We start from the raw sequence: 17,581 nt of genomic DNA, 5'->3' as shown, positions 1-17,581 counted from the left end.
AGGTAATAAGCGGGTTCAAGCGGTCCATGCCGGGATTTGAGGAAGACCCTGAAGTGGACCTGGACTAGATCGAAGTAATTAACTAACTAACTGAGAGATGCTTTTACACTCATGTACAGTAGTAGTTAATTCTACTTTTATTTTAAAAAGTAATACAATTTTTGAGCTTTTCCGGTATGATTCTAACTTTTTTTAATATATATCTGATTTGGTATAGGTTACACGGCTGTCGTAAGAAAATTACCAAAATCTTTCATTTTTATGCTGAATAACGTTCTGAAAAAATCAAACAATTTCAACTACCTTAACTCGACTTCAACATGGGAGCATCTTAAATGAGATACCTTATAGTGATCTTGAGTTTAACTTAATTTAAACTAATTTTAGTTAGTTTCATCGCTGACCAGTTCTAGAAGTGGATCCTTTGTCTTTGGCAACGATGACTAGATTGTATGAGCTGGTCCTTTCTCGATCCAGAGTCTTGGCTGTGATGATATTGGTTGTGAAGACACTCCCTGTATCTCCCAGTTCGAAGTCACCGTGAGTGTTGCCAGACTGGATGAAGAAATCAAACTCACCTGTGAAACCAAATCGTGAACAAATTTAGGTTTTCCAGATTAAATGGGAGAAAACTGTAGGAGTTGGGGAATCCTAACTTAATATTTAAATACGCCTTTCCCTTTAAAACAATAGGTATGTATTTTTTTACTGTAATGGAAGCATATAGAGAAATCAACTGTAATAAATACAATCAACAATGCTTATGAAGCTAAAACGTGGTTACATAAAAACCATGACTTCTACATTTCCGATTTCATTTCGAACGATTTGACTTTCTTACATGACTATACTTGATACAATGACCTCTAATTACTACTGTATCCTACAAAACTACCCGAAAGTTTTTTTTCGTAAAGAGCATTCATTATAGACTGCCTCTGGGTCTGAATTGGCATAAAAAAGAGGTATGTACAATTCCTCGGATATGAAAGCAAAACCCGTTTTCAAATCTTATAAAAGAAGCACGATAGCATCTCAAATTCCAAAAAGCCAATTACTTTTTTCCGTTGCCATCATTTAGCAAGTATTCCTACAGGGAACTCTTTGAAGTAATTCGTTAGGGAAGTTCAAAACCTAAAGAATTAAGGCAATTAAAAAGTAGCCATTAATCGTTTTTCTGGAAACGCCAAATGAGACCTGGTGATGGTTCTTAATGTTGCACCTTTTGAAGCATTTCTAGCATGAAGTACCAAGAAGAATTGCTAATGTGCATTGGCACACAATGCTCCGACCCCAATTATTCTAATTCTTGGCTCAGTTGTCAACCAACTGAAGGCTACCTTCAAAAAAATGTTGAATTTTTTTACTTAAAGATTGATAGAATCTGCAAAAAGAAATAAATGAAATAAAAAATAGTTAAATCAGTGAAATCAAACTTCTTTAATTTACAACAAAGAAAATAAGAAAAAACAAAACTACAAGCATCTGATAAATATGAGAAGAACATCAATTAACAAACTAACTTTACCCAACACCAAAAATGAGATCCAGAGGTCAACCTATATCCCGTTTTTAAAGAATCTTATCTAGAAACTTCTTTTAAGTAACATCTTCATTATTATCAACGCTGCGCGGCCCCTATTCAAACTCTATTTGATTTCATAATCTCTAAGTGAGTGCAGAAGTAACAAAATTGACCTCAGCACTCACTTATAATTCTAATATGACAACGCAAAATCGGATCATGTAAACAGAGTCCAGCAAAGATAATCAGGGATTACATCACAAGTATGGTAGTTTATGTTTGCCTATGGAACTCATCAATTAAATTTTAATCTAATAGGTTGTTTATGAAATCTAACAAACCCATATTTGCGGGGAAAAACAGAAAAATGCTGAAAAATGGGGCAGCAATAAAATCTAATGATGCAAAAAGTTTTGATATCAGATTCGTGGAGAGAAATCAAAAAACAGAAAACAAATTATTGTACAAGAATAAATAAGCACAATTAAAAAGTCGTTCGACCAATATCTTTTTCAATGTTACTATTTTCAATTTTTGGCCAAAAAATGCGACATGATGAAATCGACAACCACAACATACAATTTATTCTCAGAAAAAGTAATAATCAAATTATCAATTCACATTTTCACTAAGCTACTACTTGACAGCGTTGGCACCAATACAAGCAAGCAATAGCAAATTTAAGAAAATTGAGATTCGGAAAAAAACAATCGAATCACAAAAAAGGCTTTTTGGTCAATAAAGTAGCCTACAAAGTGGAATAACTAAATAATTAGAATTGTTATTCATCTGATGGTTGATCAGGCCTGTTCCTAATGAGACTAAGAGATGGATCAACAAAAACAGCAAGCAATAAGTGATAAAAACAAAACAATTTTTTGTTTTAAAAATAGCATTTGTCCATTCCAGTAAAGTGAGCGTCATTTTTTCCACGTAAGAGTTCAATAATTGCAATTTCTTCCCTGTTGTTGCGCCTCTATAAACATGTACATTGCAAACTACAATCCTGACAAAATGTTTGATCTTTTGCTAAGTACTACCAATTAAAAAATTTTCAGTTGTTTCCGGGATCTTTTCTTTCAAAATTTCAAACGAAAATTTCTTCTTTTCACTCGCGCCAGTTGTTGTTATTGGAGGTATAGACGTACCTGGGCCATTTTTTAATGAATTCACATAAGGTTATGACAAGCTCGGCAATAGGTCTGTCCTTTTCTCACTATTTTTGGTACAATTAGCAATATAAATTTTCAAAAGATCTGCATTTGAATAACTATTGAATTTTTCGGCCATGATCATCATGGCTGGATTTAATTATATAAGGATAATTACAGAAATAAAACAAAACCGACTAACGTCGGGCAAATTGCTCTCAAACGACCCGCGAGCGTTTGGATTCGTCAACAGCTAGCCACGGCTTAGTGACTGAAGGGTGCTACCCGTTTATCCTGTTTCTGAAAACGAAAGTCAAATGAGTCAGACGAAAAAATCAGCCAAGCGAAAAATTGCATAAATGACCAACAGGACTAATTGTTGCTACAAATTGTTGTTGAGAGCAATTAACAACTGTTTCCTAAAAGTGCCTGCTTGATCATTTATGATTAAAAAAACATTCCAACTATAACTCATTGATAATGAGGATCAGAGATGGTGACATTACGCCACATAACAGAAGCTGAAGTGCGGAACATAAAAAAGAGAGAAAGTGAGAGAGAGAGAGAGAGATAAAACCTGCACGAGAAAGAGAAGGAAAGAAACTCCAACCGAAAAAAAGAGAAAGAGACAGGACTATCTTCCATGATTGGATTCAACACTTCAACTTCTAGTTTTTTAAAATTGTTAATAAATATAACATATAGAAAAAAATTGAAAAAAGGCAAAATTTAAAAAAAAGTTTTCAACTTTGCAACAAAGAAAAACGAAAACCATTTTTTGTCTCGAAAATTCTGTCAAGTAACCCATTTCCGAGACCTGAAAAGTTTCGTTGGACAGTAATGGTGTTTAAACTCAGAAAAGGAAAAATAATGAAAAAAAAGAAATTGCAAATTTTAACAAAATCTTGCATAATTTTAAGACATTAATATCTTGAGAATCATTTCCATGTCTCATGGGACTATGTACTATCCCTGTTTTTGTTTCAAGCCTGAAATAGTTTCATTGGCTCATAAAGATCCATACGCTTGGAACAAAACATTTTCGGAAAATTTTAAAAGTTTAAATTTTATTCAAATTTTACTAAAACTGGAGTCTTAAAAAATGTCGATCACAATCCCATTAACTCTAGAAACTGTGCAGCAGCATATCATCAAACCTTGGAAGAGGCTCAGGGCCTCTGTTGCCGGAAAAAATCAAAATCATGAAAAAATTGCAAATACTTTGATAAAATTGCCTAAATTTGTGATACTAAAATCTTGAAGAACATTCCATTACATCTATAAACTATGCAGTAACTTATTATCAAACCCTGGAGGAAATTCCGTGTTTCTTGAGGCTAGAGAAACTTAGTCAAATGACAAAAAATATCAAAAAAGTCCAAATAAATTGCAAATTTTTTTAAAAAAAAATTGCTAAAAATTGTGATAATAAAAAGTTGAAAATTATTGCCTGACCAAGAAAAATTTTCCAGTGACTTGTTGTCAAACCCTAACGGAGGTTTCTTTTGACCCTTGAGGCTCAAAAAATCTGAATAATGACTTATAATGTTAAAAAATTGGGAAAAAATGGCAAAAAATATCAAAAATATGCTACAATTCAAGATGTTAAAATCTTGCAAGACATTCCATTTATAATAGAAATTGTTCAATAACCTATTTTTAAACTCTAGAATAGGTTCCTTGACACCCAGGCCTGGTAAGAAACAAAAAACGTCAAAATTTTTCAAAAAGCTTGAAAAAAATTGCAAAATAGTATAAATTTGCGTTTTGAGCAAGCAGTTGTTCGCCAATAGCTAGCCATGGGAGGGGGGACCAAGGGCTGATTGGGGGCAACACTGTGGTGGGGTGCAACAGCGCGGTGGGGGGGGGGGGGTGGGGCACTAGGGGGGGGGTCAACAGTGAGGGTGTCTTCAACCTCTAAGAACCGCCCTTGAAACTATAAGTATAAGTATAAGTCTCCAAAACAGTTTGAGCTGAAACAGAGCTAAAAGGCTCTAAGAGCACTTAATGCCCGCTGGGAGCTACCTGTTTATCCCGTTTTTGAGGACGAAAAGTCAAATGCGTCAGACGAAAAATCGGTCAATCGAAAAATTGCATAAAAAATACCGACAGGACTAATATAATTGCTACAAACTTCGTTTGAGAGCAATTAATTACAGTTCTTGATATATAAACTGAAACTTTGTCACAGAATTCACTGTTCAAAAATAAAGTGGCCAACGTTTAAAGCTAGAAATGTATAAAAAATTGCATGAAATGTATAAACCCTGGAGGTTGAGAAGCGACTGAACAAAATGAAAGAAATGTGTCTTGTGAAAGAATTGAGTGTTGTGGTTTTTGCATGCAAAACGTAAATTGTTTAAAATTTTAAACGGATAGAAATATTTTAAACTATTTTATGAAATCTCGTGAATCAGACGAACGTTTCTTTTTTATCTACTTCAAATCCAATTAGGTGAAACACACTCTCTCTGAAATTGAATCTTGCAAGTCTTAGATTCTTAAATTGGCCTAGAGCTCCTTTATTTAATAATAATAATTGTGGTTACTGCGTAATCGCAGCGGAACAGCAATAGGCCTACAGTAGCCTGTTCTTAGCTGCCCCTTTTTCTTATTACTCCCCACATTTCAGACTGATCTTTTTTTATATTTTACTGACCATCCTGGCCGTTGTCCTGGTCAGAGGCAGAGAGTGTTGTGATGACAGTGCCCACTGCTGCCCCCTCACTGACACTGTGGGGAGGGGTGCTCCCATCGACAATCACGGGTGTAAACTGATTGTCATTAACCACCTAAAAAAGACACACCAAATAAACGCTAGATTTTCGGATGACCGTTCACATTTATGTTTTCCAGACATTTCCCTATTATAAGACCAAAGTTCCAGGTATTGTCCCCTTATTAGAAGACCAACAAAATTCAAGACTTTACCCTATTATCAGAACGATTTCAAGATTCGGACCTGTTTACCTGTCAGGCTTGATCAGGCGCTATCATACCATAAGCTCAGACTGCGCTCTAAGACTTAAGATCAGGGCATTATCCCAGAATTTGCCCCGTTATCAAACGGAGTTGCCCGATTGTGCGGACTGGATTGTCTACACCCTGCCCTACCATCAGACCCTATCAAAACTTTGCCCCAATATTTGACCATACCGCAAAATAGGGCAAAGGAAGTCTGGAAAACCACAGTTTAGTGGTGATCTCAAACTACTACAAATACACAAACCTCAACAAATACTGACACAGCCAGCTCATTGCATGCACCACCACCACAAGTACCACCGTTATCAGATATAGTTACAGTTAGAGTCACATTCTCATGTTCCTCGAAATTGATAGCCTGATTCTGGGGCAGATAAATGACTCCAGTGCTTGTGATTTGAAGCTGACTCATTGATGGAGGGTTGTAGGATGCGATAGCGTAGGAGAGGGTCCGAAATGCGGTTGTTGTGTCTGCATCCGAACAGAGAATTCCCAAGTCAAACACGTCCAGATTACTGCTCGGACCAGATGATGTTTCCACCAATTGAGTTCTGGTAATGAAGATTATTTAAAAACAACCCGAGAAACAAATTTATTACTCTTACTGCAAAAAAACTTAAAGGGCGATGTATCGTCTTGAACAGAGTTGGAATGAAGGAGATGTTAAATAAGAAATTATGGGTTTCCGTTTATTTTTAGAAGAGAAAAAACGAATGCATAATTGTGTAAAGTTAAACTATTCAGATTTTTTCCGTTTGTGTCCCCCCCCCAGTACGTTATGCGCCCCCCAGTTACAGAGCCCGTGCCATTACATAGTAAATCATTATGTAAAAATTTTGCAAGTACATCTGACGGTGCAAATAATATGCGCCCACTAAGATGGGGGGGGGGGGGTTCAAACGGAAAAGATCCAACTATTCATGTATTTCCAATTTTTTATAGCTTTAAATTCGTGATTTTTAGGGGAACCGTAAACGTCAATAATTTAGGTCGTGATTTCCAAAAAAGCGAGCTTGATTTCTTTTCTCATAATCATATCCGAGTCTTGATATTTTCTTGCAAAATTTTGCAGTATCTTACCAAAACTTCTCTTGCTTTCAAAAATATTGCAAGGTCAATATCACTTTTGCGAGGCCCCAGCACAATAACCGTCTAAATTTTCCTCGCGTTTTCTGAAAAACCTTTATTGTGGACTTTATATACCTTTACTGTTATATCCAAAAATATCTATGGTGGTTAACCCGGAATGCCTAATGAGGGTAGCCTACGTGAACAAGTTGTCGTTTCCACAGAAGGGTGGGTTGTCATTTGTATCTGTGATTGTGACTGTGACACTGGCAGTACCTGTCAGTCTGTTGATCACATACGATGCGTCATAGCCAAAGTCTCGAGCCTATCATCAGTAAATAAAGAAACAACACGGTGAGGTTTTTCAAAACAATCAAAACTTCAGACCATTAGAAATAATACATAAAGTTGCTTAAATAACCAAAAAGTAGTAACCCCACCCCCAAAAAGTAGTAACCCACCCATCTTCTCTATCTCTCGAGGTTAAATCGGAACTGTATCATAATTTTTCTCAAAAATTCAGTTTTGAATCAGAATGTTCATTTCACATTTGGCTCTGAAAACCTCTGAATAAGAATGTCTTTCAGAATAGCTTCAGCAGTGATTCGGACACTTTTCACGGCAAATTTGGCTTCCATAGTTTCTTCAAATTTGGTTTCCAAGTCCACCTGCATAAATTTTTAATTATAAATTTCTTTCTGATTCAGAGAAAACCAGAATACAAAACATATTGCGTCTTTTTAGAATCTCTTCTGAACTAGTGTTCTGCAGCACTGAACACTAATTTTGCACTTGAAATTCTCTGATTCAATTCTGGTGCAAAATGAAGATTAAATGAAGATAAGGCCACTGAAACATAGAAGAGCTTTTGGATCTATTCTGCCCCCCCCCCCCCCCCCGTGTTTTTTATGACCCCCAGTTACAAATTCTATGTTGTTATATAGCACGTTACTATGTAAGAAAATAGCACGTGCGCCTGTGGGTCATAAAAAATTTATGCTTACTAAAGAAAAAATTACTAAAGAAAGAAACTATTTATGCTTACTAAAGAAAAAATAGAAAATGTATTAAATTGTACAATTGAATCAAAAATTATTGAATCATTGTACTACGATCACGTGTGTAATTTTTCCTTTTTTTCCATTGTTGTGCTGTGGCGGAGCTCAATTGTCAAGGTCACCTTGATTCCCGTGGGAAGCGGGATTCCGCGGAGAGCGCTGAATCATGAATTTCCGATAGTGCTGCAATTTTACTCGGATCATATTTTAGACTTTTCATAACATCATTCAAGCATTACAAGCTTAATTGTTATTCACCTCAACAATGAGGACAACTTGAGTAGGGGGAGTTTCGTAGTCCACAGTCTGATGAAGAGTGATACTCCCATCGTGGGGGTCAACCCAAAACGCAGAACCAGATGGGTTTGCCAGAACATACGAGAACCTGTAGAGCAATAAAACATTTGCATAAACAACAATAAAACTGTTGTTACCATTTCTCATTTCGTTTTATAACATTATCTGGATCTTTTCCGTTTGTGCCCCCCCCCCCCAGAACAATATGCGCCCCAAATTACACAGCACGTGTCATTGCATACTAAATCATTATGTAAAAACATGGTACGTGCGTCTGGGGGGCGCAAATAATATGTGCCCACTAAGCTGGGGGCACAAACGGAAAAGATCCCATTATTTTTTTCGTATATTTGGAATAGAAAAGAACTGTACTAGTCTCTGACCGCAAGTAAAAATTTTGTTACAAAAAAAGTTGACTGAAACTGAACTACCGTAAATCTAAATGCTGCTTTTTGTCAGGCTTCAAAATCTTCAGATTTAGCCGTTAATGCATTATCACGTTGCCTATGAATATGCTTTGCATTAAAAAAATACATGGCATAAATTGAATATTTATTTGTTGAAAATTTTACGCGGCAGACATCATTGCATTTGAAGGCAGAAGCTGCCTAAAAGGGATTGATTTCAGTGTCATGTAGATGAAGTATGTACAATAAAAGGACTATTCTAGTTGGACAGCACCTCAAAAACGCAAATCTAAATTTAAGATTTAGCCATTTTAAAGAAGGGCAAAGAAGGTACATTGTCTAAAGAATCAAAATTATTCCCCACAACGTCGGTATTTCATGGTGAACGCAAAGCAAGCCGAAGTAAATGTAAGCCGACATGAAATGAAGACGAAAACTTTGTAATCTTTCAAAAATAATACATTGTTAACCGTTACACGACTTCGCATATTATTGGCATTTTATAATGTATTCCAATGCACCAAAGAAACAAAAATAATGTCATTTTTATGAGATCAAGTGATTTCGAGCCCCAGCGGACCGCTTTACATGACCATGTCTCTCATCCGCAGTGCAAGAAGAACCGGAAACCACGGATCGGTTATGGCGGATAAGCGCGCGCATCGTTCAGCCAGAAACGAAATCTATAATAGCGCTATCTCAAAAACTTTTAGTGGCTTGACCTCTCCTTAAAATTCGGCTTACTTGCCTATCAGCTTGCTTGACCTATCTTTGGAGATTCTTTTTAATTGCCTACTCGGGCCTAGGATTTTTGCCAAAATTGTGTAAGATAAGTGTCAACTAGCGTTGACAAGTCGGAATTTTCCGACTGATCAACGCTTGTTACCGCTTATGCTACATGAATTTCCGATTCTAAGTGGATATCATACATTAATTTGCGTTGAATTCCGAGTAAATCTTAACTAATATTGCGTTGAATTTAGGGTTGATGTTTCAAAAATTCAACGCGTAGACCACTGCGTAGGAGACACGTACCCCTGATCTCCTAATTCCTTGTCGCCTCTTCTACCACAGTGCCACAGGTGCTTAGTTTTCGTAAGAAGAGCACTTTTTGTAAAATCACGTCGCACATAAATTTAACGTTTCTAACTGTAGATCTTAAGCAATTTTGCGGTTTCCAAGCGAAGATTTTAAGTCTCTAAGCGTTGTTCATACAAAAATTCAGTACTTATTAGTTGCATTTATCCAAATTTTGCATTTCAATAGACAATTTTGGAGTTTCTTTAAATTATATCTTGAGTATCTTGAGTTTTAAACAATTTATAGTGCTCCCAACAGAAATTTAAAATCTGTACAGACTCTAACACCTGTAACCTAAGCCTAACCCCCATACCCCACGTAACCAACTACACCCAACCTCCTATCTATCGCCAACCCCCGCCCAACTCTCACACGCACACGACACGAACCCATACCTAGTCCCCCAAAATTATGTAAAATCAACGCTAAATTCAACGCAAAATTATATAACATCTACAACAATTTTAATGCAAAATTATGTAAAATCTACGCAAATCAACGCAAAATTACGTAAGATCTACCTTTAAAAACGCAAAGTTATTTAAGATTGGCGGTGAATGAGTTGAATTTATGTAAGTCTACGCTAAAATCAACGCAAAATTATGTAAGATCAACGCTAAATTCAACGCAAAATAATTTAATATGTACGCTTAAAAACGCAAAATTATGTAAAAAGAGCGGTGAATGCGTTGATTTTATGTAAGATCTACGCTTGAGTGCAGATCTTACATAAATTCAACGCATTCACTGCCAATCTTACATAATTTTGCGTTTCTTGGTGTTCGCACCTCGGTCAGGGTATCGGCTTGCTTGACCACAATGGTATTTAATAAAGAAGATGGAAATTGAGAAAGGAATTCCTTACCTTCCGTCGGTTGACGTTGGTCGATCAGAGTCGGTAGCTGCCACCGCTCCCACAGAGAGCCCCACATCACTACCCTCACTAATCGTGAACGAATAAGACGCCTGTGAAAACTGAGGAGCTGCTTCGTTAACCGGTACAACTTCCACAAACACTGTCGCTGTTCCGGTCAGTTTCAAATCACCCCCGTCAACCGCCTCGACAACCAGCGTGTAGTTTGCCAACTCGTCCGAATCGTAGTCCAAACTTCCTATCAACTCGATTTTGTAATCTTGAGTGACTGCGAAAAGCCCCGAGGTATCGCCCGACACGATCGCCATTGACGAGATGTCTGCATTTTGACCCAAGTCAGCGTCTGTAACTGAGAGGGTCGCAAGAATGGTTCCAGCTGGAGCCGTTTCGGCTACTTTGGCTGTTACACGTTTAGGGTTGAATGTCGGAGGGTTATCATTGGAGTCCGTTATGGTGACACTAACAGCTGCCGTAGCAGTACCCGCAACACCTGTTAAAGTCTGGGTTGAGTTCAAAATCACAGTAACTTCAAGACTGTATGCATCCTGGGTCTCTCGATCCAAAGCGTCGCTGACAAAGATTTTCCCATTGACCGGGTCGACAGCAAATTTTGACTCACTGGAGGAAGTTTTAACGTATATGACTTTATAACCTTCAAGTTCGTAACTAGATTCAAGGTCAAGCACTTCAGTTTCTACAGCAGTCGATTCTCCTACTTCGATTGCGTAATTTGCACTTGGAAGCAAGAAAGTTGGATTTGAAGTAATGTCTTTGGTGATTTTAATTCTAGCTGAAGCCGTTGCTGTTTGGACGTATCCGGCGAAAGTGTCCAGAACCGCAATTGCGACGATAAAGTTGTTCTCGGTTTCGTAGTCAATCGTCCCGTCAACTACTAATGCATTCGCCCCGGACACCGAAAATCTTGTAGAACTTTGAGTTGTAAATTCTGAATAGTCAATTCCGTTCACGCTCAGAATACTGTAGGAAATTGTTTTCGAACTATCTTGTGTGTCGTCGCATGAAAATGTCGCAGATGTGGTGTATGGCAACGTCACGCTTTCAAGAAAACTGTCCGACACTTCATAGCTAGTGCAGACCGGCGCGTTATCGTTAGAGTCTGTCACAGTTATGGTCAATGTCGCAGTATCCGACGAAGCCGGACTCCCGTTGTCAAAAACCGCGACAGTTATCGCAATATTTTGTGTCGGATTATTGGGATCGATGTCAAGTCTTTCTGCTAAACGCACAATTCCGCTGAGTCGGCCAATTGTGAACTTTGAGTTGGCTGGGGTGATATCGAAGTAAATTTCTCCGTCCCGGCCGAGGTCGACGTCGGTTGCAGTTATCGTGTCGATTATAACGGTTCCAATTTCAGCCTTTTCAGAAATAGTTGCAGTGTATGATGCCGCGTTTAGAACTAAAACAAATAAGCCTCATCAACTTGTAATTCACAAAATGGAAACAAGTTTTCCCAATTTTACTGCCGAACTAAATTAGGAACCAAACTCGTTTGTAGATGTTTAATTTCTACAATTGCGACTTTAAAATCTTTAATTATATAAAAAAGTAATAAAAAATACATTAAAGAAATATTATTAATAATTCAAATCTTCAAAATTTAGATATTTTTATAGTTATTTGTTCTCGAAAAGACCATTTAAAGTTGTGTTCTGTTTAAGGATACTAAAAAGTGTGTATAAATACTCTAACAAAAGCTCTGAAATGCTGGTTGAAGAAAAAACCAATTAGTATACACAGATAGAAATTTTTAATTTAATTCGTTGCATGAGTTGGCCGTCTAAGTGTTGCGCGATAAGTTGCAGGCTGTTCGTGAGTAAACTAGCTCTAGTTCCTTAATTTCAAAATAGAGTGTCAAACCTTTTAAAAGTTTTAAGTCTTCTAATTCTCTAGTATTTCCAGGTATAAAAGTTGCTATTACTAGCATAAATGTCGCGATTACTACATAATCAATTAATTAGTAAATTTTGGAGTTTTCTGACCAGATGTATATGTTAATTGTTGAATATCGAAAACCATTTCTATATTTGATGTAGCAAATTTTTCCGTGAGCATTTCATAATTATTTATGTAATTTAGTGATAGGCATTGACCGAGTCATCTTACAGCTGATTTTTTTTTGTTGCTTCAAACACAGAGAGCCGACAAATGACAATAAGTTTGAGTAGTCTTTGTCGGAATGTTTTGTTCACTTGTTCTCCAACATATGCAAAAAAGAATATATCGATTGAATTCTTTTTTGAGTACAACTTTTTTGTCAAAATTTTAACACTTATTGTTCTGAACCCCACTTTAGTGGGGAGGGAGGAACTATATACTCAACTGGTTTTTTTGTTCGGTCAATTTTGGCCGACCGATATAATCATCGTAGAGAATTATGAGAAGTATCATTAAAAAGCCCGGCCAGCGTAGAATACGGAATTTAAAATTTTTTTCGATTTTCGTGGTTTACAGGGAGTTATCGAGGTTTAAAATTTTGTGAACATTCGACTGTTTTTGTTCACATTTTCAGTAATTTTTGCTAAATTTTGGCACAATTTCGCTAATATAATTCAAAATAAGTTGACATTTCTAACGGCAGAGTGTTGTTGTTACAGTTAGAGATAGAAGAGCGTTGCTGAATCGTTTGATTGAAGTTTTTTTGGCTAAAATTTTTAATAAAATTTTCAAAACTCAAACTTTTTTCATCAAAAATGGCACAAAATATTCTTTTTTGGTTTACTTTGTTAAAGTTTGCGAGACTTAGTGAACTATAATCCAAAACACAGACTCCCTAATCTCAAAAAGAGCGCTAGTTGCAATTAGGGGCCGTATAAAATTCTTCTGAAATTAAAACTTTGCCGTTTTTCGCAGAATTAACTCGATAATTAAACAAAATGCATCTTTTTTTCATTATTTGAAGAATTCCACTCAACAATTGGTCTAATTCGCAAATAATTGGAACACTTGGTCGGTATGCTGGTCGCGCGACAAAATCAGGGAGAGGTTTGATAATATCATGGACTCTTAGAATCAGAGACTTTTGGTTTTTATTTTGATGCTGCTTTTTTCAAAATATATTGCTTTGGTTTTTTAATGTTAATTACTGACAATATTTTTTATTCACGGCTCCGTTAATGACAACTCCAATATACGTAAATTTGAGGCTAAATGTAGATATAGTGTGTTTTCAGAGAACCAAAGGGTTTTTATGGATATGAGGAAGAGTTTTAGTAAAATTTAGCTGAATTCTTGTCTTTCGCCTTCAATTGATATTCTTCCGGCAGTCTGATTTTTAAATATAACCACCCAAAGATCTCAATTTTTTTCTCAAGATGTGCAAGTGAACCTTTTTTATTCATTCGGTTGTTACCTAATGTCTCTTATGTTCTTAAATGTATTTGTTTTAAGGAAATTTCTGTGATTTTTTGAACTTGTCATTTTTTATTTTATTTTAGTCAACATTTTGCTTATTCTCAGTAAGTACAGGTCAACCATTCAATTTTGTGGCCGATTGTTTTAGGAGTAAGTTTTCTTGCTTTTGTCACTACAAGTTTTCATACAAATTTTTCTGATTTTTGTGCAGAATTGCCCATTTTTGCTGTTGTTTTTGTTTGTTTTGTAAATTGTCACATTATTTAACCATCTAACTGAAAAAACTTTACAACATTTGAAACTTAACATAATTTTTGTTTTCTTAACATTTGGTTTGAAGGGCTGCGAAACCGTTCTCTTGCGGAAATTGGTAGAGTTTTTTTCTACTTTGCCAGTTATTTGTTGTTAATTTTTGTTGTCATATGCCAAATATTGTGTAATTAAAGATCTCAGGGGCCAACTCTAGATAAACAGTTGAACTTAAATAAATGATATCGGTAAAAAACTAATGGCTGTTTTGACTTTCGATTTATATTTCTAAAAAAAGAGTGATAGTTTTCTTCAACTTATCCCTTTTTGTTCTGGTTTGCGTTTTTTTTGTATTTTACAATATTTTCGTATCATTTTCGTATATTAGCCTCATTATTTAGCGCTCTTTTCAATGTTTTGTTGCATCAAACAATAATTTTTCTGTTGTTTAAATTTTTTAAATGAGGGGCTTCGGGACTTCTTCGGGGCTTAGACAATTTGTTTCAGAAGAATTTTGTGAAGTTTAGATACTTTTCAGTTCTTGTGGTTCTTTTTGTCGTCATTTTGTGATAGTCATTATACAAAAAGATGTTATGATGATCAAAAGAGACGCAAATGAAGATGCTAAATTCTCGCGGTTAATATCTTATGGTTAATCGCGGTTAAATTTAATGGCTTCAAAACTGTGGTTTCGTAAAGTTTGTGAAACTTATTAGTTCAGCTTGTATTCGATGCTACTTTATAGTCTTGTGATGTAGTCTCATTAATAATAATTGCAATTAGTTTTTCAAGTAGTGTCAAGAAAAATTGTCTACCTGTTCATTGTAAAGCTTTTGTTGGCTTCGAATTTTGCAAATATTTGTTTTTAGTAAAAAAGATAGATTTTTGAGATCTGCTAATTTTATTTCTGTTAAGTTGTAGCTAAGCATCTCTATATACAATTCACATCAATTATCTTTTGAAATACAATTTGCTCTTCATAACGGTTTTATTTTCTTCAAATGGTCTTTCTCCTTGTAACAACCATTTTTCATAAAACCAATTTTCGTGATTTTTGAAAATGTGCCCTCTTTTTTGTAGGTTTTTGTTTTCACAGTAGCTCAATAATGGGCGTCATTTGACTTACAAATGTTGTCACCTGCAAAAAAATGCAAACGAAGTTTTTTTTGTTTTTAGTGATGAGCTTAATATTTAATTGATTTGGGGGGAAATCGTTATCGTGCATAATTTTTCGTGCAAATTTTTCGTTTTTGCCTGTATTTGTAGTTCTTTTTGTTGTCGTATGACAAATCCTGGATAATGAAAGGCCTCAATTGCTCTCTATTGAGGTATAAAAGACTCTCTCAATTATTTCATTTGGTGCGTAAAGTTTCTAATCAGATCCAATTTGTTTCTTTTTTAAGAAAAAGCAATGTTTTAATAAACTTTTGCCGTTTTTGCTCATTTCTAGCCAACTTGTTGCCAAATCGCATTGAAGAAAAGCCCATATTTTGTTCCAAAAAGTATTGGTTAATCTTCTTAGTATAATTTTTATCTAATGCTATTTTGATTTTGTTATTAGTGGTTTTCAAAAAATGGACAAGGAGTTTTGGTCGTAACTAGTATTTGTAACTATTTGATTTTTATTGCCGTCTTTTCTGGTAGTCATATTATGGTAGCCACAGGTCTCATAGGCCCTCTAAGGTAGATTGTTTTATTCTTTTAGTAAATTTTTGAACGATATGTTGATGTGTTAATTTTTTTTTATCTCTTCCTCATTTGGTAGACAATTAAGTGAAAAATGCAGTCGGAACTTAAAGTGCGAACGCACATTATTGAGCCTCCTTGTTCTGTTAACTTTTGCATGAGCAACAGATTTAAAATATTCATCTAAAATTATTTTGATAGATTCTTCATTTTCAATGCCAATTTTTTTCTAAATTTTACGTTCAGAGTACATTTCCGCGGGATCAGCTGTTTTAGATTCGTTTTTATCTGTAATATTTTTTGTTGTTTGAAGCCTTGTTTTAAATCAAATATCATTTCAATTGCAAATGAAATTCGATTGTTTTTTTTCTGTTGGAAATGGCGATAAACCAACTGTTCAGTACGGCAGCTTCTGCAAATCTTTTAACGTGTCCTGATCAAACTTTTCTGTCTTTAACTTAAAAAGTATTTCTCATTTTCAGTTTTGCCTGTTATTCCACGTCATGTTTCCAAAATAGTTCTTTTAGTTGAAATTGCTGACCAGGTTTGAACATGGAATAGCAGACTGAGTTACAATTTGAGAGAATCAAGGAAAACCCAGATATACTAGATTTGTTTCGTTTTCCTTGAAAAAAAACCACCATTAATCTGTCGTAAATAATTTCATTCATTATATCCAACAGGTAATTTTTGGAACTGATTTCCAGCATTTGAAAATCAAAACCTATTCAAAAGGAGACCAGTTGCGTTTGATTCAAATCAAATTACCTCTTAATAATTTTTTTCGTTCAGAATTTTTACAGGTATTGAAGGCTTGTATCTTTGATTTATGTATGTCTGACTTGCTTCCAAAAAAAATTATTTTGACATTTTCAGTTTGAACCTCGTTAAAATTGCGATGCTTAGCATTTTTTTTGTTTCGAAATAGCCCTCCCCTTTTTTCCTGAAGTTGCTCAAAAACTTTTAACGCATTTCAGCAAAAAGATAGTGTTTTAATGTAAATTGACCCATGTTCCTACAGTACTTACGGAATTCTTGTTTTTAAATGAACCATTTCATAATGATTTGCTTTTCTTGAAATTTTTTGTTGAGTGATCGCATATTCTGCTGCTTCAATATTGCGGTGGATAACGTTTAAAAAATTTCCAGAGGCCGTTACAATCAGTTCTATTACTTTTGAACCACAAGAAACATAATAATTACTAAATAAATTTTCCTAATTACTAAATATTTCCTTCAAGTAATTCGAAGTTAGTGATAATTATTTTGAAAATATATTTCCTAAAAAAGTAATAAGGCAAGGAACAATGGCGCGAAGTTTGAAAACAAAATAATTATTTTAAAACTTAGTTGTTCATAGGACGCCAAAATATTTTCCTTGAAAAACTTCACCCCTATAAAGCAATCTCAATAAAAAAATTAACGTGTAAAAGTCAGTTTTTTTGTTTACTTGTGACAGTTTACTTGCCTTCCGTCTCAATGTTAAAACAATATTAAAACAACAGAAAACTCATAATGTTCATTGTGACTAATTGTGTCTGAATTTCTAACTGTTGACCTGTAGTTCGAATCAAACTGGTCCACTTGAAGTTTCCAAATGAGTGTTTAATTGTCTAAGTCAGCAGACTAATTTGAGTTTACGAACCTGATTTTTGTGCTCGGTTCTGAACTAGAAGAAAAATTAGAAACAATAGATGACATTTTAATTCAATACTTTTTTTCGCCATACAAAAACTATTGAATTATTATGACATATAATTTCTAATTTTTCTGATTTTTGAGAAACTGAACTAAAAAACTCCGAAACTAAAAGATTCCAAACATTTCAA

At 35.2% G+C, this 17,581-nt stretch overlaps 1 protein-coding gene across 1 annotated transcript in view; it reads right to left on the bottom strand.

The window, feature by feature from the left end:
* Positions 1-17,581, bottom strand: part of LOC142341396 (protocadherin Fat 4-like) — a 180,395-nt gene that overhangs the window by 94,036 nt on the left and 68,778 nt on the right. Inside the window, 6 exon segments of the mRNA XM_075392323.1 lie at positions 405-578; positions 5,336-5,468; positions 5,906-6,212; positions 6,930-7,054; positions 8,046-8,172; positions 10,437-11,862. Coding sequence (XP_075248438.1) covers positions 405-578; positions 5,336-5,468; positions 5,906-6,212; positions 6,930-7,054; positions 8,046-8,172; positions 10,437-11,862 — 2,292 coding nt within the window.

This window comes from Convolutriloba macropyga, chromosome 6, assembly GCF_964194025.1.
Source record: "Convolutriloba macropyga chromosome 6, txConMacr16.3, whole genome shotgun sequence".
NCBI classification, from domain to species: domain Eukaryota; kingdom Metazoa; phylum Xenacoelomorpha; order Acoela; family Convolutidae; genus Convolutriloba; species Convolutriloba macropyga.
This window is presented reverse-complemented; position numbering and strand designations above follow the sequence as displayed.